Source organism: Grampus griseus, assembly GCF_964374135.1.
Source record: "Grampus griseus genome assembly, chromosome: 19".
In the NCBI taxonomy this organism is placed as follows: domain Eukaryota; kingdom Metazoa; phylum Chordata; class Mammalia; order Artiodactyla; family Delphinidae; genus Grampus; species Grampus griseus.
This window is the reverse complement of record NC_139013.1, coordinates 55,395,514-55,419,869: the sequence shown is the minus strand read 5'-3', so window position 1 is coordinate 55,419,869 and position 24,356 is coordinate 55,395,514. Positions and strand designations below refer to the sequence as shown.

The following is a 24,356-nucleotide window of genomic DNA, read 5'->3' as shown; positions in this document are numbered from 1 at the left end:
GGCAGGGCATCTTGACGGACAGCTCCTCCAAGACTGTGGGCCAGTGGGGAGCAGTGGTCCCCCTGGACGAGCGGGGGGAGGTGTTTGTTGAGCGGGCATCCGGGAGGGTTAGCTCCGAACGCTTGGCGCTCAAGGACCCTTTACCCTTAGATTTTGCTGTGGGTCTCCCCAGTGCCGGGCACAGAGCAGGCGTTCAGGACAAGCGTTTTGTTTTGGTTTTTGATTGTGGTAAAATACGCGTGAGATGAAATTTGCCATCGTACCCCTTTTTAGGCATACAGTTCAGCGGCATCGAGTACATTCACATTGTTGTGCAACCGTCACCCACCATCCGTCTCCAGAACTCCTCCATCTTCTCCAACTGAAACTCGGTCCGCATTAAACCCTGACTCACCCTTCCCCTCCCCCAGCCCTGACCCCTACAGCCTACTTTCCGTCTCTGAATTTGCCCCCTCCGGGTGCCTCACATAAGTGGAATCCTACGGCCACTGTCCTTTTGTGTCTGGCGTAACTTCACTCAGCATAACGGGGAAGCTTCGTCCATGTTGTAGCAGGTGTGTCAGAATAGCTTTCCTTTCCGTGGCTGAATAATATTCCGTGGTGTGTGTAGCCCACGTTTGGTTTATCCGTTTATCCCTTGATGGAGACTGGGCTGCTTCCACACTTGGCTGTGTGTCAGGATGTCTTTGACAAACCGAGGTCCTGGAGGGGCCTCTGGGGACCACTTGCCTTCCAGCCCGAGGCTGGGGGTCGGCCAGGGGAGGAGACCCAGGAGCTACAGCTGCTGAGGATCCCTGGGAGAGCCCCCCACCTGCAGGACTGAAGCCCGGGCAGCAGGCCGGGTGCCCCTGGGCTGGGAGCTTTTCAAAGGGCCCCGACGGAGCTGGGTGCTGGGAGGGGTACGGGAGCTGGTGGCGCCCAGCGAGGGGCGCTCATGCATCTTTCCTCACTGGCGCTCTGGAGCTGGCCCACCGCCTTCTCCCTCCCCCAGCCCCACCCCCCCAGCCTTGGTCTCTGGAGGTGACGAGGCCCACACAGGGTTAGGTGTGATTCAGGGCACAGGGGGTGGGGGGAGCGCAGAACCCCTCTCCCTGTGCTTCACCAGGATGACCCAGGCCCCCCAGCCCAGGAGCCCTGGGTCCTCTCCCTCTTGGGAACCTCCTTCTTACGGGGAACTGCAGAGGACTGGATGCCTGCGCCGGTGAAGTTCACGGTTATCCGTGTCCCTTCCCTCGCTGCCCACAGGTGTGCTTCCGCCTGGTTGTTGGTGCTGGGACGTGCAGTTGCGCACCGTCTTCTGTTTATATTTTATTTAATGTTGGGTGCGAGTGCTGCGCGTCTCCAGCCAGTTATCACTTTCACGATTCTTTAATGCCTGTGTGTGTCCACTTCTGCCAAGGGTGGGTCTTGGGGTTGTTCCCAGCGTGTTGCTTTCGTGGATCATGTCATTTTGATCATCTTTGCTTTCTAACTTTTTAAAATTAGTATTTGTTTGAGGTAAATTCCAGAAATCAGAATGACCTGGTCAAGTAATATGGATAAATGGTGGCTTCTTCCTGGGGGCTTGGCCCAGGCAAGGCCCTTTTCTGTGCCTTCTGAGTGGGTCAAGTCATCCATCCCTCCTCCCACCACGAAGTGAGTACTTCTAGGATTCCCAGTTTCCAGGTGAGGAAGCTGAGGAACAGAGAGGTCATGTAGTTGCCCGGGGCCACACAGCTGGGACCCAGGTGGGATTGGAACCCAGGCGGGCTGTTCCTGAAGCCTAGCTTTAGCCTCCGCTGGTATGGCCTCTTCAGAGGAAAACATTTTAATTCAACACTTGAAGTGACCACTGTAGCTAGAGGCTTTATCCACACGCTCTCCTAAATCTCCACATTAACCCTAGAAGACGATGTTTTAGTTTCCTGGGGCCATTGTAACAAATTACCGCAAACTGGGGGGCTTAAAACCACAGAAATCTATTTTCTCACAGTTCTAGAGGCCAGAAGTGTGAAATCAGAGTGTCAGCAGGGCCGTGCTCCCTCTGGGGGCTCGAGGGGAGAATCCTTCCTGCCTCTTCTGGCTCCTGGGGGCTCCAGGCGTTCTTGGCTTGTGGCCGCATCCCTCCTGCGTCTGCCTCCGTCTTCACCCGGCCTCCTCCCCTGTGTTTCCCTGTGTCCTTTCTCTTAGAAAGACGTTGTTCTCCCCTTTGTCTTATGAAGACACCCATCTTTGGACTTAAAGCCAGTCTTAAATACAGGATGATTGCGTCACAAGATCCTTAAGTAATTACATCTGCAAAGACCTTATTTCCAAATAAGGTCATATTTTGAAGTTCTGGGTAGATGTGAATTTGGAGGGAACGCTACTCCGCCCACCACAAGTCACTTCACCTCTGAGCCTCCTGCGTGTGGGACAAGCACGTAGCTCTCTGTCTTATTTTTAGAACGTGCTCGTTGCCTGTCTGGCAATAAAGACTCAGCCCAAGGTGGGCGATCACGAGAGTGTGACATGGGAGACAGCAGCACAGCTGGGCCCAAGTCCTTTTGTTTCTGGTTCCAGAGGAGGGTGGGCACAGCGGGACACTTTGAGTGGGGGCCTTGTGCTCAAGGGCCTGGCTGTAGCAGCTGTGACCCGTGGGGACGGTCCGCCGTCCAGAGAGCACCTCCCTCGCACTTTCTCACGTAAGGGCTGGCGTGTCTGTCCCCGTGATCCGGGCCCTGTTCCCTGAGCGTCTTCCCCCAGTTTGCTCATCTCGTCCTCAACTACAGCTGGACAACGTAGGTAACATTATAGATGGGGAGGCCGAGGCACAGGGACCGAGGCTTGAGGCCCCAGGGCCGGTCAGGAGGGGCTTGGCTCTGCAGGCGGTGGGGAGGGGGGAGTGCTTTTCCTGCTCTCTGAGCATGTCTGTCCCGGTCGGCCTCAGGTGGCACTGCCAGGAAACATGATGGGGCCGTGTGGCTCTCAGCGGGGCGTCCCCAACCTGAAGCCTGGACTTAACATCTTGCATTAGTGTGGTACATTCATTACAGTCAGTGAATCGATACAGATAACATTATTTTAACTAGAGTCCACGCTTTATCCTAATTTCCTAGTTTTTACTGAACATCCCTATTCTGTCCCCCGAGCCCATCTGGGACCCACCTTACGTTTAGTCATCACGTCTCCTTAGGCCCCTCTGGGCTGGGCCAGTGTCTCAGAAGTTCCTCGTCTTGGTGACCTTGACTGTCCTGAGGAGGACAGGTCAGGTGCTTTGAGGATGCCCCACTGTAGAGATTCGGCTGATGTCGGGGCTTTTGTAGAGTCTCTTTTGTGGAGTATATGATCACGTTGGGTGGGGAGTGAGGAGGACACAGGTGCATTCCCCAGGACACTGGGCACTGGGGGCCCTGACTGCTCGGGCATCTTTCCCGGCTCCCTTCTGGGGCTCAGAGCCTCCGCTCCCCATAATCCAGGTTTAGGTGGTTGGGAGGTGGCAGTTACGATGCCGATTTTTCTGATTGGCGTTTGGAGGCCCGAGACCAGCCCCGGACCACAGCAAAAGTGAGAGTCACCCCGCACTGCCCCATGCTAGTGCAAACACATGCTTCCAGCTGTCCCGCAGCGGGGTCCAGATTTGGTCGAGAGATTGTTCATCACACAAACATTGATTGTGTCCCTACTGTGTGCCAACCCACAGCCGGGTGTACAGGGCTTCAGGGCTGAGCAAGGCGGCCACGGTCACTGAACCCCTGGAGCCCAGAAAGTAAGGAGGAGATGCACGTTACTTGGAACCGACGTCCGAGCACAAGCTGCTCTGTGCTAGGACAGAGAGCACCACCCAGCCCACCCAGCCCGGGGGTGGTACCGCTGAGGAAGCCGCACGCCTGGCGGAGCTGGCCTGCGAAAGAGTGGGACGGGACCGTGTCCCAGGCCACACGCACTCCCAGGCAAACGCCAGAAGCAGGAAGGTGTCAGAGGGTTTGAAGGGGGATGGCGGGTGGGCAGACCGAGGACTGCTCTGGCCGGATGGGGCTGGAGGAAGCTGGGGTTTAGTCATCTTCGGGGACAGGAGCGCAACACGGGTAGGAGCCAAAGGCATTCGTTTGGCTAATACATCTTGAGCAGTTTTCAGAAACGTGCTGGCTCCGCACTTTTAAAGGGAAGGTCACACGGTGGGATCCACCCCGAGGTAGAGAGTGGCCAAGGCTCGATATCTTAATTTGCTGAGGTTTAGTGTTCCCACCTGTGAAATGGGCCTGTGGAGATCCTGGGGTGTCCCTAACCTCGCCACCCCTGCGCACCCTGGAACAGAGCCCGACACACAGCAGGCGCTCTCTCCCCCTGGAGGAGAGGCCCAGGCCAGAGCTGTGCTCCTGTGTGACTTTTCATTTGTTCGGCAAACGGTCCTTGAGCGCCTGCCACGTGCCAGGCACTGCACTGGGTCCAGGGACACGGCAGCGACAAGCACGGCTCCCCTGCCTCCACGTACAGGGGACAGAAATGAATGTGTGAACACGGGACCCGGGCTGGTATACTTTGTGGTGAGAGCTGCAAAGGGGGTTGAACAAAGAGGTGCGATAGAGGGACTTGAGGTAAGTGAAGACCTGTCTGTAGTGCCAACACTGGAGCCAGCCACGCAACGCAGGGAACAGTGTCTAGGCAGAGGGAACAGCAACAAAGGCCCTGAGACCGGAACAGGCTTGGTGAGCTGATGAGCAGCGAAGAGTCAAATGTGGTTGGAATTGGGGGCAGGAGCGGGGGCCAAGCAGGGGGAATGGAGGTCCCTGGGACAGGCACGGCCATGGGAGCTGAGCGTTGTATCAAGAATGTCTTTTCCGAGTAATCGGAGGCACTGGAATCACTGCAGAGCAGCGGTCTCATCCTCCACTGCACGCCAGGATCACTCACGGCGCCTACAGGAGGCGGCAGGCCTGGTGCGCTGCCCAGCGCCGGGATTTAGTTTGGAGGAAGCTCCCCAGGTGATTGTCCTGTGCAGCCTGGGGTGAGAACCACTGTCTGGGGCCCGTGCCCTTGCTTTTCTGGTGGGCCTGGGGTATAGACTGACACCCAAAGGTGACAAGGGCCAGGCTAGCTTGACTGGGCTTCAGGGATGCAGGCTCCAATCCAGGGCTTGTTCTGGAACCTTCTGAACAGATCTCTGACCGGGAGAAGGGCTCGGGGGGCTAGGAGACCCCCAGCCTACTCAGAGGAGGGGTGGGCAGTCAAAGCCTGTTCTAAACGCTGAAGCAGATGGGGCTTAGCTTGGCCCCGCCCCTTCCCGGGGGAGAGCTGTCGGCCCTCCTGGCTCACGGCAGGGATTTATTAAACCCAGCACCTGCCTCCTTCCAAAGGAGGGAGGGAGGGCCCGCGGCTCGGTCCCTAACTGGGGCCCACCCGGGATTAACCTTTGTCTCCTCCTTATTCTCGGGGCTCCACGGGGTCAGGAATCACGCAGCCTTACTCATCCCTGGAGCCCTTTTCCCGGCTGTGGGTCAGCGCACAGTAGGGACACAGTAAATGTTTGCGGAATGAACACCCTCTCGACTTTAACTAAGATGTGGGACCCTCCCAGGCCTGTCCCTGGGTGGCCGGGGCCGCTGTGCCCTCTCAGCCCCTCGGCCCAGTAGGGAGGTCCACTCCTGCCTTCCCGCATCTCCTGCCATCCGCTCAGCAAGGCTCTGAGGACGATTGCTCATGCCCCCCCGGGTACGGAGGGGGAAACCGAGGCATAGGGTGGTGAAGCTCCGCGCCCCAGGTCACACGGCTAGAGTGTGGCCGCGCTGGGGCCCTGAGGGCCTCGGGAACTGACCGGGCACCCCGGACACGAGGAGCCCCTGCCGCCTGGTGCCGTGCCCGCAGTTTCCTCCGGGCCTGGCTTGGGCGAGGTGCTGCGGAAGTGTTTGTGGAATGAAGGCCAGACGGAGCAAGGCGGGGACGGGACACGGAGGTGGGGAGGTGGGGCTGGACCCGCCGCCTGGCTCTGCTGCTCTCAGTGGACAGGGACCTGGCACTGCTTAGGACTCCCGGGCGAGGGCCGTGTTCACCAGTTATCAGCTGCTGCCACGCGGCTGGCCCGGGCCTGTGGAATTCCTCTCTGCCTCCTGGGCCGTGGTTCCTCAGCCTCACGGTTGGGGTGTAGACGTGATTCTGGGCCAGGACGGAGCTGCCCCATGTCCACCTCTGGCCGTCCCCCCCCCGCCCCCCGCCCATCCTAATGCTTCTGTCTCACGGGCTTCGCGGGGCCCGAGACAGGTGGGTGTGAAGCTGGCTCGTGTGACCTGGCTGAGGGTCTTCAAGCACTCCCTGAATCAGTGCTTTTTGTTTTTAACTGTGAAACAGGCAGAGTTAGACCCCACCCGAGTCAGGGCTGCTGCTGGAGGGGAAGAGGCGTGCCAGGAGCTGGGACTGCGGCCCGGGGTGCGGTGCGCACGCAGACGTGCTAAGGTGCGCACGCAGACGTGCTAAGATGCGCCCATAAGCTTTCTTCCCTTTTGGAATGGCTTTGAAAGGCCAGGCCTTCCACGGCCAAAGCAAGAGTAAGTGATCCTGGTGTCCACCCTGAGAGGTCACTGACTTGCCCGGGAGTCCAGCACACAAATGGACAGCTGTCCTCAGTCTGTCCCAGGTGGCAGGACGGACCTGCGGCCTGGCGAGCGCTTGTGGCATCAACGCCTACCGTGGGCAGCCACGCCGGCTGAGGGCGGGGCTGGGCTTCCGCCTGTCCCATGGGAGTTTGGGAGCTGAGTGGCCCTGCGGAGCTGTCCTGGATGGCGGGGGACAGGCCTTTTGCCTGGCCACCTACTGGGGAGGGCTGGCCCCGAGAGCAGGTGCCTCCTTAAGCTGTGCACCCTAAGCGCCCTGCTTGCCTCACCCCAGCTCCACCCAGCTGGGTGGACACCTTTCCTGGGCTGAGGGTAGGCCCTGAGAGGGGCTGAACTGTGAGCCAGCCGCGGGCAGCATCCGGGCCGCTGGGGACTAGCCTGGCCCTGGGGGGTGGGTCTGGGCCGCACAGCCCAGCATCTACATGGGCCGAAGGCTCAGACCAGGCGCTGTGGGACAGGAAGGGCCTAGCACTGAGGACACCTGTCCTTTTAGCCAGAGCCCCCTGTCACAGCCACCCGCCACAGCCGGCCTCGGCTCCGTGAGACACACTCTGAGGGCCCAGCCGTGGGCTTCCCACCTGTGGGTCAGAAGGGTGAGCCGTGCAGGGGAACACTCGACAGCTGTGAAAAAGGACCGACAGCTCTGTCTGAGCTGATAGAGAGCCATTTCCAACTCTTGCAGTGAAGTGAAAAGAACAAGGTGCAAAACAGTGGCTCTGTTGCCACCACCTGTATTGGAAAAAGAAGAGGCACATGCCTGGGAACATATTTGCACGTATATACATAGAATATTCTGGAAGGAGACACAAGAAAACAGTAATCATGGCTGTCTCCAAGTGAAGAGGTGAAAAAGAGCTGGGTGGCTGGGGAGTGAGGTGAGAGCAGGACTGAGGTGGACCTTCCGGAGTCTCTTCCAGCTGCCCATGTCTCTGGCCTGGGGAGACCGGCTCGACCCCATTGCCCAGGACTCTGTGAGGTTGACTCCCAGCTTCCTGGGCTCCTGCGACCACACGCTGGGCCACGCTCCTCAGTGATTCAAGGGAGAAGGAGTGTTCCTGGTGGCGTTCCCATCCCCCTCCCTGCCTCTCCAGGCCTGTACTCCGAATTCTCCCCCCGGCCCTTTCACCGCCTTTTTACTGTCTCACCTCCTCAACTTGATCAGACCTTTCCTGCAGCAGGAATGCCCCGCCACCCCCATTTCCCCATGCCACCTCCTAAATCTGTCTATGTCCACCCCTCCTCAGAAGATGTTTTATTTCTCTTTTAAATTATTTTATCTTTTGAATGTGTAAAACGTCACGTAAAATGTGCAAGAGAATATGTAGTAATAAGTCAGACTCCTCTCACCTCCCTCCCAGCCACCTGCTCGGAGGCAGCCGTTGTTGCCTCCCCGGCTTTGGAGCGCTCTGCTGTCTAGCTGCCCATCTGCACCCCTCTCAGGCCTCAGCTGCCCACGGCTGGCGGACACGTCCCTATCCTCGGGGCCCGGACTCCCCCAGGTGCTCCCCGGTTTGCCCTGGATAACGCCAGCCACCTCCTTCCTCTGGGACTAACTGGGATCTCCTTGCCTATTTGCACATGAATAACCCCAATATCCTATTAATAGCAGTAATAACTACTAATAGCATTAATAACGATTGGCCCCCTGCTGTTAGCCAGGCTGCCCCAGACACCTTCTGCCTGATGTCACATGTCCTGACGAGAGCCCTGCAGGTTATGGGTTAGTATCTAGGGCGAAGGTTCAAATCTTTATTCCACCAAGGGGCCCGCCACTTGCAGCCTCTTTGCGGCTGAGGAAACACAGGCTCAGAGAAGTTAAGAATCTTGCTCAGCCCGCACAGCCGGTGAAGGGCGAACTGGGGAGACCAGTCCTCTGGCTCAGGTCATCCTCGAGCCACTTCCCGTGGCTCCAGCCACGCAGATGTGCAGTGGAGCCCCTCGGGACAAAGGAAACCACCTGCTCCCAGGCACCTGCTCTGAAGTACCCAAATAACGTCTCAGTTAGTAACAGCTCTGACGGTGGTTCTCAGCTCTGGGGTATCTTGCCCCCCACCAGGTAGAGTTGCCAGATTTAGGAGGGAAAAAAAACATAAAATGGGATGCCCAGTTACATTTGAATTCAGATAAACGAGGACTAATTGCCTAGGATACGTACGTCCGTCCCACATGTAGCATGGGACATATACTAAAACAAATTATTTGTCCTGAATCTCATCTGACAACCCTGCCCCCAGGGGACACTTGGCCATGTCTGGAGACACGTTTTGTTGTCACCGGTGCGGGAGCTACAGCATCTGGAGGCCAGGAGGCCGGTCAGCCCCCTTCAGAGCACAGGACGGCCCCACCACAAAGAATAACCTGGCCCCACACGCCAGCAGCGCCGAGGCTGAGGACCCAGCGCTACACACGTCACGCGTTTCCCACGGCTCAGGCAGGCATCAAGGGCTTTGTGGATTTTCTTTGCCTTCAGTTCTCCGTCATCCTCTGAGGGCAGGCCTACTCTTTTTTTTTTTTTTAAATATTTATTTATTTGGTTGCACCGGGTCTTAGTTGTAGCAGGCAGGCTCCTTAGTTGCGGCATGCATGTGGGATCTACTTCCCTGATGAGAGATCGAACCTGGGCCCCCTGCATTGGGAGCGCGGAATCTTATCCACTATGCCACCAGGGAAGTCCCCAGGCCTACTCTTGAGTCCATTTTAGAGGCCAGAAGACTGAGGGCTGGGGGCGGGGCTGCTTGCCCATCACACAGTGGAGACTTGATGGAGCCGGGCTGGCCCCGGAGAAGCCTTCCCAAGGGGCTGGTGTGAGGAGGAGAAAGGCCCGCCCACCAGGACCGGCAGGGCTGGTGGGGAGGGGAGGGACTGCGGAGTCCAGCAGAGGCAGGGAGGCGGTTGGTTGCTGTCGGAGAGGTGAATACACTTCCCACTTGGCCGTGGCGAAGCTTCTTGCTCTCTGTCTCCTCCTCCCAGCTTCTCTCTTCAGTAGCTCATCCCTGACGCAAGCTGGGGCTTTTCCCTTAATTAAAAAGAGATTTAAAACATCCACTGCCATCTCCGCTGGGCCCGGGCTGCCGAGAAATGGTAAAACCCCCATCCATCCGCCCTGGCCTCGTTCGTAATAATGCAAGGCTTTCCCCTTAATTGGAATTTAAAAAAAAAAAGAAGAAAAAGATTAAGTGCATCTGGAACCCTCGGAGGCATTTGTCCATTTGTGTTTTTTGAAAGACCTGCACTAAATCCAGACACCCGGTCATCTCCGAGGAATTAGTGCCAGCCCCAGTCTCCGCCTGGCCCCAGGGCCTTTGTGTGTGCTGCTGCCCACCCGAGAGCCCTCCCTGCCATCATCTGCTGCTTGCTCCTATCACTGACCCGGGCTCTGCAACGGGTTTCTTTGCTTCCTGGCCCCCAGGAGGACAGGCTGTGTGTCAAATCCCCTGTGAGTTCTCTGTGCCCCAGGGTGTCCATCTGGAAGATGGGCCTCGTTGGAAGGACCAAATAATCCCTGCGAAATGCTCACACAGACCCTGGCCTCCCGGGAGCCCTGTTGTCGTAGATCACCCATGTGGGCCCCTCCCGACAATGGCTTGGATCAGAGGGGACCCTCGTTATTTTTTCCAGCCTCCTCTGAACTCTTTGGGGTCCTGGTTTGCTGCTGGGGCCTGAAGCAAGAGGCAGAGGAAGTCAGTGTGTGATGGGAGAAGCAGAGAAGCATCTGCTGAGACGGTCTTGTTCTCTGCTGTGTCCCCAGCACCTGGAACAATGCCCAGCACACAGTAGGTGCACAGTAGCTTCCTGTGGACTGAGCATCTCCCCGGTCCTGGCTCTGTGCTGCGGGCTTTATCCGTGCGCTGCAGGGGAAAGGAAGCATCCCCTCACCCTGCAGTTGAGCAGGCCGGGCTCGGGGAAGTGACAGAAGGGAAGCAGGAGGACCGAGACTCAGATTCGGTTTTTCCTCCTTCCCGAGCCCGTGGCCCTTCCAACCCGATGAGGAGGAAGGGTCTCCTTTGAGTGTTAAGTTGGAACCAGGAATATCTTTTCAGAGTCACTCCACAGACAGCTGTGTGAATGCAGGGATGAGACAAGGTCCCTGACCTGCACGCAGAGGGCGGGTGGTGCTCAGAATTGGCTGCGTCGGTGAATAAGTGCTAAGGTTAGAATATCATGTTAATAATAACAGCTTGTGTTTCTTGAGTGTGCACTGCAAGGCGGGTTCTGTGGCTTCCTCACCTGTGAAATGCGTGTAACAGTCAGACCCCTAGGCTGGAGTGAAGGCTTCAGTGTGGCTCTTAATCTTCTCAGCGCCCCCTGGAGGTGGCGAATATGAAGTACCCCCATTTTTGCAGGTGAGGAAAGGAGGCCCAGAGGTGGAGCCCCGCCAGTGGAGGAATCCAGGTGTACGTTCTGGCCTCCCACTGCACTGTGGGTCCGGCAGGGCCACTGTGTGATGGTGCCTTGGGGAAGAGTGGATATGGTCCCAGGGACGTGGTCCCAGGCAGGGTCTGCGAGCCGGCACCAGGGTGCTGATCGAGCGCCATTTTAAAAAGAGCCAGCAGAGGGCGCCCTTAAGCCACGATGCCTGCTCTTGGCGGCCTCTGGGTGGCTCGGGGGCCGGGAATGGTGCGGTGTCCCCCGTGCCTGGGGCATCCTGAACAGAGGACAGGCCTGGCTCAGGGCTTCTGAAGGATGAGAAGTGGTGGCTGATACCGGAAGGAGTGAGGTGGGTGCTCAGGCCTGGGAGCCACCTGGCCTCTGCGTGTCCTCAGACACGTCACCTTCCTTCTCCAAGCCTTGGTTTTCTCGCTGGAGAATGGCCATGACCCTAGCGTGCAATCCGAGGGATGGTGTGAGGATTAATGTGGACTCCGCCCAGAGCCTGGCACGGGGGGTGCTTAGGAAGGGGTGGCTCATCTCTGTGGGAGGCGGCAGCAGTGCTCACCTCCCCCGGTGTTTGACCCCAGGCCACTTCTCCCACACTGGGCAGCCCCACGCCCCATACCTTGTATTTCATTCCTACAAGATTGGTATCAGAGCTCCATTTTTCCAGCCGTGGATACGAGGAAAGCCGTGTGTTCCCCGGTGCCCTAGCTCGGGGGGTCCCAGCCCTGCTGTCAGAGTCACCCAGGAACGTTTTAAAGTCCTGGTGGCCTGTGTAGCACGGTGAAATCTGGCCCCCTGGAAGCAGGGTCCCCCCCCACCCCGGGATATTTTTTAAACTTTCCAGGTGGCCGCAGTAGGCAGCCAAGATGGAAAACCACTGCCCAGGAGCGGGGCATGGGCAAGGGCCGAACCAGGTTTTCAGAGGCAGTCGGCCTGGCCTCCCATCACAGCCTCTGCCTTTCCCCCGTGGGAAAGTGGGCGCCAGGAGGCCAGAGAGCTCAGGCCCAGCTTGTTCCGTCTCCACAACTGAGACGGCGTGTGCCCCAGAGCAGGGCCTGGTTGAGGCGGGTGACAGCTGCCAGCCCGGAAGGCTTCCTATGCAAGCCCCCCATCACATGCCCAGTCAAAATCTTCAGCGGCTCTGGGGCCCTGCTTCCTCCCTCCTGGGGCCCTGCCCCCTGGGATCCCAGCCAAGCCCTTCCCCTCAGGAAATGGGCTCTCACTGGCCTGAGACGGGCACATAATTAACAAATAACCATTCTGGCTTTAGCACAAATGAGCTTCTTGTCTGGGGCAAGGCTGGCTTTTGTTTTTAATCCCTAAAGTCGGCTTTATCTCTTGAGAGCTGCTTCCTCGTGCTCAGCCACCTCTGCTCTGAGGCTGGGGGGCCTGGGGGGTTGAGAGGGGCAGGAGTCCTGGCCCCCTCCTTTCCCGCCCGCTCCTCCCTCCTCCCTCCCCCCTTCTCTCCCTCCCTCCCTTCTCCCTCCTTCCTCTCTCCTCCCCCATCTCCTCCTCTCTCTCTCCTCCCCTCCCCCTTTCTCTCCCTTCCCCCCTCCCCTCCCCCCTTACCTCCCCTCTCCCCCTTACCTCCCCTCTCCCCCCTTCCCCTCCCCTCCCCTCCCTCCTCCCCTCTCTCCTCTCAGCCTCCAGCATCTCTCCAGGGCCCACCAAGCGACCTGATGCTTCCTGATTAACAATGTGGGCTTTGGGGCTTCCCTGGTGGCGCAGTGGTTGAGAGTCCGCCTGCCGATGCAGGGGACGCGGGTTCATCCGGGAAGATCCCACATACCGCGCATGGCTGCTGAGCCTTTGCGTCTGGAGCCTGTGCTCCGCAACGGGAGAGGCCACAACAGAAGAATGTGGGCTTTGTCACTGAGCTCCCAGAACATGTTAAAATGCAAATGGTGGCCCTGGGAGGAGTGTGGTTTTTCTCCATTAGCCTTTTATTTTAGAACTTTGGAATATTCGCCGAGGAAGGGGCCTTGGAGACCGAGCAGGGAGACTCCCTTCGGTTCCAGGTAATAGTAACCAGACCTTGCTTTTGTGGCCGGTGCTCCCCGAGACGCACTTTGTGGATGATTCTAGAGGAAGCTCGCAGGGACCGAACACCGTCTTGGCCCCAGCTCACTGGGCAAGTACTTCCCATTCATTCATTCCGTTCATTTCCTCACGCCCAGCACCTGTCACTTGGCGGCAGCAGCAGCCAGGTCTGGGATTTGGGTTTTGGTTTTGGCATTAACGAGCCTCGGGCTTTTGAGGTTCCTTTGTTGCCTGTTAGGACGTCAGGCATGTCCCTGATCCAAACTCCCCGACCCCTGGGTGTTATAGAGCTGGCAGTGGCAAACCACAGCCCTTGCGCCAGAGCTGGCTGCTCCTCCTATTTGAGTAAATAAAGTTTTATTGGCACACAGCCCCGCCCACTCATTCACATATTGTCTGTGGCTGTGTTTGCCCTCAGTGGCAGAGCTGAGAAGTTGCAACAGAGACTGCATAGCCCCCAAAGTAAAACATATTTACTCTCAGGCACCTTTCAGATAGTTTCCTGGCTCTGTTATAGGATCGTGGTTACAAGAAGCAGAAGCTTTTGGAGTCAGACAGACCCGGGTTTGGGTTCAGATCCTGCCCCTGCCTGTGCACTGGGTGTTCACCGCTGTGCAAGCTCTTATCCTCTCTGGTCCTCAGTCTGTGAGTTTGCATCTCACGGGGTAGCCATGAAGCCTGAAGGAGGAAGTGTCTGGCACGTGGCCAATGATCCTTAAAGGCTGACTGGTGCAGTGATAACAGGAGGGCTTCCTCCAAGTGGCTTCTTTTTATTTGTTTTACATTCTGGGCTTCTGTGTAAGATGGCAGGAAGAAACAGCATACTAAGGCTTTCAAGAAGGTCGGCAGTGGCCTTGGTGGGTACTCCTGAGGGGCTTGTAGTCTGATGCAGGGGACGTGGCCTCTTTCTACAAAACTAACCAGCCTGTTAGATTCAGGGGGCCACAGGGGCTTCCTAGCGGGGAAATAGGAATGGAGTTTCAAGGACAGGCAAGCTGTGCTGACTATCAGTTACCTACTGCTGCGTAACAAATCACCCCCAAACTTAGTGGCTTAAATATTTATTATCTCACAGTTTCTGGGGGTTGGGAATTCAGGGACAATTTAGCTTGGAGGTTCGTCGCAGAGGGTCTCGTGAGGTTACAGTCAAGCTGTCGGCTGGGCCTGTGGTCTCATCTGCAGGCTTGCCTGGGCTGGCGGACTCACTTCCTAAGTGGCTCCCTCCCACGGCTGTTGGCTCACCACCTGGGCTTCTCCTCAGGCTGCTTGAGCATCCTTACAACGTGGCGGCTGGCTTCCCCAGAGCGAGAGCACGAAGGAAGTGCGGTGTCTTTTATGACCTCTCCTGAAGTCACACGCCATCCCATCCCTCTTTTTCTAGGCATTAGAATTCATCCTCAGTCCATCCCGTGCTGGAGAGGAGGGGAATTAGACTCCACCTGTTGGGGACATACTTGAGAACCACCACCCCAACCCTACAGTGGTCATTTAGGAGCACTGTCCCAGTGGGGGTCAGGGAAGGCCACCCCACTGCTCGGCTCCTCATGTTGGCTAGGTGCTCAGATACTTGAGCTGATGCAATCCAGTCTGGGGCTGTTTGGGGGGAAAAAAACGCAGTGATGGGACACAGAGACAAAGATGTGACTACCCAATTCAGCAGTGCCTGAAGTTGTTGTGTTTTTTTTTTAATTAATTAATTTATTTATGGCTGTGTCGGGTCTTCGTTTCTGTCCGAGGGCTTTCTCTAGTTGCGGCGAGCGGGGGCCACTCTTCATCGCGGTGCACGGGCCTCTCACTATCGCGGCCTCTCTTGTTGTGGAGCACAGGCTCCGGACGCGCAGGCTCAGCAGCCATGACTCACGGGCCCAGTTGCTCCGCAGCATGTGGGATCTTCCCAGACCAGGGCTCGAACCCGTGTCCCCTGCATTGGCAGGCAGATTCTCAACCACTGCGTCACCAGGGAAGCCCCTGAAGTTGTTTTTTATTTAAAATTGAAAGCAGTCCTACTTGCTCTGTCCCAGGCAGAATGCTAGCTTCAAGGGACACATGGCTGAGTGAGTAGAGGCTGTCCTCCAGCCGCGCACAGTAAAGGGGGACAGAACTAGTCGTTGCCATACAGTGAGATGAGCCCTGGAAGACCTCAGACTGAAGGAGCGGGGTCAGATACCCGGGACATCTTCCCCCACAGAAGAGCCTACCGCGCTGGCTTTTGCAGGATCAGTAGGAGGTCACCGCCCTGCCAAAGCAACGAGGAGCGCTCCAGGCAGGCGGGGCGGCCTGTGCAAAGGCAGGAAAGGGCTGGGGAGCCCAGGGCATTTGGGGGCCTGTGGGCATTTCGGGGCATGTGGGCAGGTGGCAGGGAATGAAGCTTCAAAACGAGTTTGGGCCAGACCGTGAAGGCTGAAGGCTGGGCTAAGAGGCTGACTCTAATTTATGATCAGCATTTCCCAAAATGTATCTCATGACTCATGGTCTTGTGAGATGGTAACAGGTGTCCCTCCAAAAACAGACATCAAGGTTATTTAAGTTCAGGAAGCCCGGGTTGAAGCACAGTGAAAGCAGCTTCCTTAGTGCAGGACTTCTCAGAGCCTTTAATTGTCTAACATGCATGGGATTCTCCAAGAGGACAGAGTAGATGGGATTCGCAGACTCATTTGATCATGGAGCCCCCTTCCTGAGGGAGTCTGAGGAGGCCAGTGTTGCAGGGGACACACTTTTGGAAAAATGCTGCCTGTAGCTAGTTGACAAGAGCTGGTGAGAATTCTGAGCAGCTGCGAGGTACGATCTGTTTGTTTCTGATGCTGTTTGGAGGGCGGGCTGCCGAGGGGTAAGCCAGGGGGCGGAGAGGCTAGCTAGGGGCGTGAGAGGGGGGCGGAGAGGCTAGCTAGGGGCGTGAGAGGGGGAGAGGAAGGATGTCTCAGGTATTAAGGCGGTGGAATCTGCGGGCTTGGTGGTTGATTAAACTGGCGGGAGGGTTGGAGGGCAAGGAGGACAGGAGGACTGTGGCCGAGGCTCTGGTTTCCAGCGCATGGTGACGGCTTTGACTCAGATGGGGAGAATAAGGAAGGGGTTTGGCGAGAGTACTTTTATGTCAGCTGGAGATGAAAACTGGGCTGGGCTGGATTACCTGGACTGAGTTTATGGGAGAGAGAAGAGAAGGAATTCAGCAACTTAGAAGACATGGACAGATTCCTTGATTAATGCAACGTAGCCAGATGGACACAAGAGGAAACAGAAAATCTGAATAGCCCCGTCTCTATTAAAGAAACCAAAGCGCCCAAAGAAAATTCCAGGCCCAGACAGTTTCTCCGGTGCGTTCATCACTCTTAAGGAAGAAACGATACTGATCTCACGTAAACTCTCTCAGGAAATAAATTGTGGGAGAGGTCACTTCACACATGGCTATGATTCGGACAGGTCTGGGTTCCGGTTCAAGCCCGGTTGGTTTCATCCATTCAGAGCCATGTTTTGAATACCTACTGCGTGTCACACACCCAGGTCACAGTAGTGAACAAAGCAAAGCAAACTCACGCCCTCGCCAAGTTGCGCAGGGTCGGAGGGGTCATTGCGCCGCCCTGAGGCGCAGTTTCCTCGCGTGTGGCGTGGGGACACCATGCTGGAGAAGGGCGGCCGGCAGGAGTGGGGGGCAGTCCCCGGCAGCCACTGATGCTTGTCTCTCTGTCGTGTGTGTACGTGTGTGTTCCACGGCCTGCCCTCTCAGGCTTAAAAATGTGTGTCAGCAGCAGCCACGATGAGGCCCCCGTCCTGAGCGACAAGCACCTGGATGTGCCCAACATCATCATCACCCCGCCGACCCCCACGGGCGTGATCCTGCCGAGGGACTCCCGGAGGGCAGGTGAGGCCACCCTGCCACCGTGCTAAGCCAGGGGGTCTGGGGGGCCCCCTTCCGGGCTGTGGGTCTGCCCCCACCCCCAGTTTATTAAAAATTTACACTCGGCTCTGCGTACACTCCACCGTGGGCCCCTCGCCATGGCACCAGCCTCAGCAATAGTGGTACGTTAAGTAATTAGCTAGACAGCCCCTGCCGGCAGCCGGGCGAGTGATGGATGGGGCTGGGCGGGCCCACGGAGGTGACTGACGGAGGTGCCTTCCCCTGCAGCTGGGGAACTGGGCCTCCGTCCTGCCGGCCGCCGCGGTTCAGCCGGACAGGACAGGCTTGGAAACTCCCCCGCGCCCAGGCTGTGGCCGATCTCCGCGCCTTCCGTGGCAGCGCACTGCAGGGAGGAGAGAAGGGATGGGACCGTTCCCAGAGAGAGGGTGAGAGGGAGCCGCCCAAACTGCTGTGTCCCCACCCCCGGCCCCTTTCTGGACACTATCGGAGCCAGTGGGACATTTTTCATGAACAGATTTATTGCTGCTGTTGCGAATAATACAGTAAGTCCCCTACACACGAACGGGTTCCATTCCGAGAGCGCATCCTGAAGTCCAGCAGAGCTAGCCTAGGTACCCAGCTAACACAGTTGGCTAGATAGTACCGTGCTGTAATAGGTTTATAATACCTTTCACAAATAATACGTAAAAAACAAACACAAAAAATAAAGGCACCGTTTTTAATCGTACAGTACCGTCCCTTGAAAAGTACAATAGTAGAGCACAACACCTGGCACCCAGGGGCTGGCAAGGACCGTCAGCAACAGGAGACGGAGGGCCGGCTGCAGTTTCACTCGTGCCTGACATTGACGGCACAGGTTCTGGTTTCTTGCTGGACTCAAGTCTAGCTACTCTCTTGAAAAAAACGGTCCAGCGATGTCTGGGTAGTGCCGTACCTGCTACATCACCGCTGCTTCTACACTTGCTTCCGGACATCCTGGGCTTGAAATAAGGATGCTGTACTGCTGTACTCTATACAGTTCTGTACAGTAAAGTACACAAGCGCACAACCACTTGTAGAGGATGCACACACGTGACGATGTACGCCAGACACGTGAACTAACTTACGTGATTGGACGTGCGAACGCACGTTTGCATCTTTGAAAGTTTGCAACTTGAAGGTTCGTATGTAGGGGACTTACTGATTATGATTATTTTTTCCTTGAGGTCTCACAGTAACTCTGAGTTAGGTCCCGTTTTCATCATCCCCATTCTGTAGATGGGTAAACTGATGTTCAGAGAGGTTGAGACACTCGCCGTACAGCTGGTACGTGGCAGAGTTGGGATTCAGACCCAGGCCGTGAGATCTGGAGCTCGCGCTCTGGACTGCCAGGCTAGACCCTGTCTCAGTGGCTACCGTCATTCAGCCAATCAACCGTCGTGACGCGAGCCCTGCCTGGCTCCTGCAGAGGACACGGGCCTTCAAGGCTGATGTGGGACTGGTGGGAGACAGTGGGGGACTTGGGGAGGCTTTTCCAGAAGTTCTCAGTTTGGATGTCAGCTTGCCCACCAGGGGGAATGAGCTGGAGAAGCCGTCGGGCTCGGGCCAGGCCCCGTGTGGTTACTGGAGCTGGGCCATGCACAGTAGTGATAGCCATTGGTCGCAGTCCTGTGTCACCTTTTCAAGTGCCCGGCACTGGGCTAAATGCTTTCCACAAATCTTATTTAATTCTCCCTCCAACCCTGTGGGCTGTGAGTACCACCCTTATCTCTAGTTTATAGCTGGGGAAACTGAGGTTCAGAGAGGGACAGCAACTCACCCAAGGGCACACAGCAGGGTGGGAGAAGAGCTGGGTTTCTGCTTCAGCGTCTAATCAGAGAGCTGAGTGTGGGCAGCCGAGGCCCTGGTCCTTGGCTCTGCCATTACGCTCCCTTCTCTCTCAGTGCCTCAGTGTTCTCATCTGTAAGATGGGATCATAACCACCTTCCCTGCTCCTAGGGCCAGTGTGAGTGCCGAGGAGACTCATGGTTACTCCTCAGGGTCCGCGGGGTGAGAGCCCAGAGGCCCTGAGAGCCCACGGAGTCCCAGGGTGGATTAGTGCCGAGGGACCAGCCCAGGGGACCCCTCCTGTCCTGTCTGGTGGCAGAGCTCAGGCCTGACCCTCTGCTTTTCCCCATGTAGAGAGGGAGGTGTAGGAGAAAGGGCACAGGCCTCGGAGGCACAAAACCCTGAATTTGGATCCCGGCTCTGCCACGCGTTAGCGTGTGGTTTTGGGAACGAGGCCTCGGCTCCCCTGTCTCACAGAGAACAGCTGTGCCTCAGAGAGGCCGTGAGCATTCGTGACAAGGAAGGTCAAGGGCCTCACTTCACAGCCCGCACGCGGCCTGTGTCCTTGGTCTTCTCACCAGCGATATTTAGGGCAGCACTTCCTCCAGGGCTGTGGGCTCTGAGTGGTGATCAGATACCTGGGGCTCCCCCCACAGCGAGGGACTGGAGACAACCCTGCCCTGCCCAGACTACCCTGCTCACTGGAGGAAGGTCACCTCTCTCTGGGTCTCAACTCCCCGTCTAGAAGCGGGGACCTCCCGCCCAGCCTCGGGCCTGAAGGCATCTCCAGACAGGCACTCAGAAGAGGCCAAGCCAGGGGTACAATCCCAGGGACCTCAGCCGGAGATCTGGGGGAGCTCGGTGCTGGGTGTGGGCAGAGGATGGGTGGGAAATCCCGTGGGACCCAGGTGAGACCCAGCATCACTGGGGTCCCCTCTCAGAAGCGGCTGACACCAGTGCCGTATGCACAGGGAGCTGGGACGTTGGTACAAAGCAAGGCGCCCAGAGGCACCGGCCATAGAGCTCCCAGGGAAAGGGGCCTGGCTGTGGTGGTGGGGTCCATCCAGATGTTGACGCCCCCCTCTGTCTCCTAGTCTGGCTGGAGGAGTCAGGGTCGGGCCCGGAGGATGGAGAAGCAGACCCTGAGGCCTGAGGAGAAGGCACGCGTGGGTCGGGGATTTGCCTGCACTGGATCCTTCCCTGGCTGCCCTTCGCTTGGCGTGTCCCGGGGTGCCTGGGACAGATGTGCTGAGAACGCTGGCTGGGAAGACAGAGAGATTCCGGCACTGGACCAGCAGAGGCGTGGCGAGAGGAGCGAGGAAGCGGCCCTGCCCTCGTCCAGAACGACATTTCCCAGGCCCCGTTGAGTGGACCGGACCTCTGATGCCTACATATTCTTGCCGACCGCGAGGCACAGTGACGGCCATCTGGGTACCAGGGACAGGCTTTCTTCTAGACAGACTCCCAGCGGCCTGGGCCATGCAGACGGGTGCCCAGGAGGTCTGCACATATAAGGACTTCTTGCAAAGGGCTGGCTTCATTTTTCACAAGTTGTCTTACCGACATTGAAACAGTCCAAAAAGTGATTTATAATTTCTTTTTTGCACTGTAAGTAAAGATCCCGTGTAACGAGCAGTGGACCCTGCTTCTTGGGCGGGCAGAGAAGGTGGTGCACACCCGGGTACACAGGTGGGCTCCAGAGAATCGCTTATCGTGGAGGGGCTGGTCCGGCTGGTGACGGGTCTTTGGATGGTCTTGGCCTCTTGATTTGCAGAGTGTCCTGTGCCGCCTCATTCTGTGGCCAGCAGCTACTGGAGTGCGTCCTTGTGACAGACGCACAGAGCACAAGCCAGGCCGTGCGAGAGCATTCTCAGCTTGGGCGTGTGGGCCAAGCAAGTCCCACGGCCAAACCCCACGTGGGTGAGCTGGGCGGTCCCATGGCACAGGAAGGGATGGACGTGTCTATTAAAGGGAGTGAGAGACGGGCTGGGAATAATAATCCAGTCTCCCGGCATAGACACTATTATTATCCCCATTTTACAGATGGGGCACTTGAGGAACTTAGAGGCTTAGATCCCTTGCCCAAGGCCATCAGATAGTAAGAATTTGAACCCAGACCCCATACTCTTTTCTTTTTTAATATAAATTTATTTATTTATTTTTGGCTACGTTTGGGTCTTCATTGCTGCACACGGGCTTTCTCTAGTCGCGGCGAGTAGGGGCTACTCTTCGTTGCGGTGCACGGGCTTCTCATTGCGGTGGATTCTCTTGTTGTAGAGCACGGGCTCTAGGCGCGCGGGCTTCAGTAGTTGTGGCACACGGGCTCAGTACTTGTGGCTCGCGGGCTCTAGAGCACAGGCTCAGTAGTTGTAGAGCATGGGCTCAGTAGTTGTGGCTCACGGTCTCTAGAGTGCAGGCTCCATAGTTGTGGTGCACGGGCTCAGTAGCTGTGGCTTGCAGGCTCTAGAGCACAGGCTCAGTAGTTGTGGAGCACGGGCTCTAGAGTGCAGGCTCCGTAGTTGTGGCGCGTGGGCTCAGTAGTTTTGGCCTGCGGGCTTCAGTAGCTGTGGCACGTGGGGTCAGTAGTTGTGGCGCGCAGGCTTAGTTGCTCCGCGGCATGTGGGATCCTCCCAGCCTAGGGCTGGAACCCGCGTCCCCCGCATTGGCAGGCGGGTTCCTAACCACTGCACCCCCAGGGAGGCCCTGACCCTGTTCTCTTACCATCCCCACAGAGCTGCCTCCCAGCACATATTTCTCGTTGATTGTCCAGGCAAAGCATCCCTTTCCGCCTGGATTCCCAGTGCCCCTCATATCTGCTTGGATGTGACGCTGACACTTTGTCCCCGTCCTTTTCCCTCTGGAACCCAGGGGATGCTGGGTCTCGGGGCTGGGTGCTCGCCCTGAGGGCTGGCTCCGTCCACAGCTGGAGGAGCCCACACACCTCCTGGGCACCACTCAGAGGCCTCCAGCCCACTCAGCAGCCTGCCCTGGCTCATTGCCACTTCATCCAAGGCTCTTAGTGCCCATGGCAATGGGAAGAGGGCTGTGAGCTGGAGGCGAGGTGGAGGGGCGGCCATTAGTGCCCATGGCAATGGGAAGAGGGCTGTGGGCTGGAGGCGAGGTGGAGGGCCGGCCAGAGGCTGTGCAGCCTTGGGGTGCTGGCAATGGGAAGAGGGCTGTGAGCTGGAGGTGAGGTGGAGGGGCGGCCATTAGCGCCCATGGCAGTGGGAAGAGGGCTGTGGGCTGGAGGCGAGGTGGAGGGGCGGCCAGAGGCTGTGCAGCCCTGGGGTGCTGGTTTGGCTTTCGTGCAGGGCCCAGGCGAGTCCCCTTGGTCTCCTGGAGAAAGAAAGGTATTGAGGTCCCAGGCACCCACACCAGTCCTGGGCTCTGGGCCTCTTGAATCTGGAGGCCCTGGTGAAGCCAGCCCGGGTTACGCACCCCAGAACGGTGCCGGCTGAGGGAGGGGGACCCTTACTGGTGACATCTGCACCCCAGGCTGCAGGAAACTCCGTGATGCTACTCACTGCCCCTGAGGCTCTGCCTTCAAGCAAGCTGTGTCTCCCCGTGAGGGAGGGGTGAGGTGTAGGGGGCCTGCTCCGTGCAAGCTCTAGGGCATGACATCAGGGGGCATGGGACCCCACTGCAGCCCCAGCATCCCTCTTAGGAGCCGTGAGAAAGATTAGGGGTGCAAGGGTGTCAGCCGGAGTCGCATGGTGCTGTGTGGCCTTGGGAAGCCGTTCAACCTCTCTGAACCTTTTCTTCACCTGTAAAAGTGAGGGTAACAGGACCTCCCATGTGGGGTGCACATGTGGATGAAGGAAAATGATCTACGTAAAACCCCACGTGGTCCCTGGCACAGAGCAGACAGTCAGTAAATGGGAGTTACAATCGCACAGGTCACCAACCTCCCTGGGCCTCCATTTGCTCATCTGGGGAATGGGCACAATTCCACGGGGATGTGAGGAGTCTGGGAGACTGAGGGTGTGAATGTGGGGTGGGTGGTAAGAGGGTACCTGGGACCACATCTGCAGGGGCAGTGCCCCCCCTTTATGTGCCAGCAGGATTCTGCCGCCGCACCCGCACCTTTCTTTCCAAGGGCTTCCGTCGGTGCAGGAGCAGTTGGGGTGCAGGCTCTCAGGGCCGCCTGGCAGTACCCCTCACCCACTGTGGATGGGAGTTAGCGGGTAGCTTCCCCACCTTCCTTGTCCCTTGTGGGGGCCGTGAGGCAACCAGTGCTTCGCAGTGGGGAGCTGGTTCAAATCCAGATCCCGTCGCAGGGTGGTCTGAGGTAGGGCCTGATGCTGTGCATCCCTAACCAGCTCGCAGGGCGGCAGTGCTGCTGGCCCGGGGACACACTGTGAGGCACCCGGCTTCCTAGCTGCCCCAGGTTCCGCAGGGTCTGAGCCCCGGGGGCCCAGCAGCAGAAACCTTCTCCTTACCCTGAACTGGCCCCTGCCTCCTGGGGCCCATCCCCGGGCTCCGCGTCTCAGCTGGGTGACCTGGAGCAAGTTGCTTGGCCTCTCTGAGCTTCAGTTTCCCCCAGTCTTCAGATGAGGGTAGTAACTAGCTTGTTGGGAAGATGCAGCGGATGACCACGCGTACAGAGCCTAGAATAACGCCTGGCACAGGGTCTAAGGAGCCCTCTAGAATGTTAGTGACTATGCTGACACTTGCACAGCTGCATTTGAGGAGGTCTCCCAGGAGTAGTTTGTGGTCACGACCTTGTGGGGTTGCTGGGTTCTACGTGGACTTGACTCTTCATGAAAGGTCAGGGATGCCATATAGCTGGGGGTGGGTGTCTCTTCGGGGCTGGTCTAGAATGACAACTTGTTTTGAACTCAAAACATGGCTCTCTGATCCTTATTTCTCTAGTCTGTTCTTCCTGAAATACATTCTGGGGGAATGGTTACTAATGTCTGCAGTTTACATATATATATATATATATATTTTTTTTTTTTTTTTTTTTTTTTTTTTGCGGTACGCGGGCCTCTCACTGTTGTGGCCTCTCCCGTTGCGGAGCACAGGCTCCGGACGCGCGGGCTCAGCGGCCATGGCTCACGGGCCCAGCCGCTCCGCGGCATGTGGGATCTTCCCGGACCGGGGCACGAACCCGTGTCCCCTGCATCGGCAGGCGGACTCTCAACCACTGCGCCACCAGGGAAGCCCTGCAGTTTATTTTTCATGTATTTTTAATGCCAAAGCCACACATACAGATGAAAACGACCAACAAAAAAGTTTTGTTAAGTGGCTCCCCGCAAAGTGTGTGTGGAGGAGTGGGGGGAGGGGCAGAGGTCACTGTCAGTAGCGACCTAAGAGGAATTAACAGCTCTGGTCACCCACAAAGGCCGTCACCCCTAACCCCTGTGCGTCGCGGAGAAGCTCCCAGATTCCAAGAGGCGAGGGAACGTTCGGGTCCTCGGCGTGGGATTCGTGCTACATGCCTCCGGGAAGGGAAGCTGGGAGGCGAGAAAAGTGTGAAAACAGATGGAAATGTAAGTTTTTAATGACAGCGGCAGATGGCAAAAAGACACAAGAGTGTATTCGCACCATGTCGGAGGCATTTGAGAGCCCCTGGCTCAGCCGTGACGTGCACCGTGCGACTGGCGGGATGGCTCCCTCGCCAGACACTGGTGGTCGGGGAGCTGCAGGGAGGGGCTCGCAGGCCCAGGGGTGGGGCTGGCGGCGGGGACACTGCCAGGCTGTGTGGAGCCACA

General features: G+C 57.5%; 1 protein-coding gene across 1 annotated transcript in view; it reads left to right on the top strand.

Annotated features, from left to right (window-relative positions):
• LOC309837381 (uncharacterized protein C16orf74 homolog) overlaps nucleotides 1-20,274 on the top strand; it is a gene marked incomplete at its 5' end in the record, with an annotated part of 30,533 nt that extends 10,259 nt beyond the window's left edge. The window contains 2 exons of the mRNA XM_082677841.1: nucleotides 16,727-16,839; nucleotides 19,737-20,274. Coding sequence (XP_082533967.1) covers nucleotides 16,727-16,839; nucleotides 19,737-19,795 — 172 coding nt within the window. The 3' untranslated portion in view covers nucleotides 19,796-20,274. The remainder of the gene's footprint in view (nucleotides 1-16,726; nucleotides 16,840-19,736) is intronic.
• Nucleotides 20,275-24,356: the final 4,082 nt, after the last annotated feature.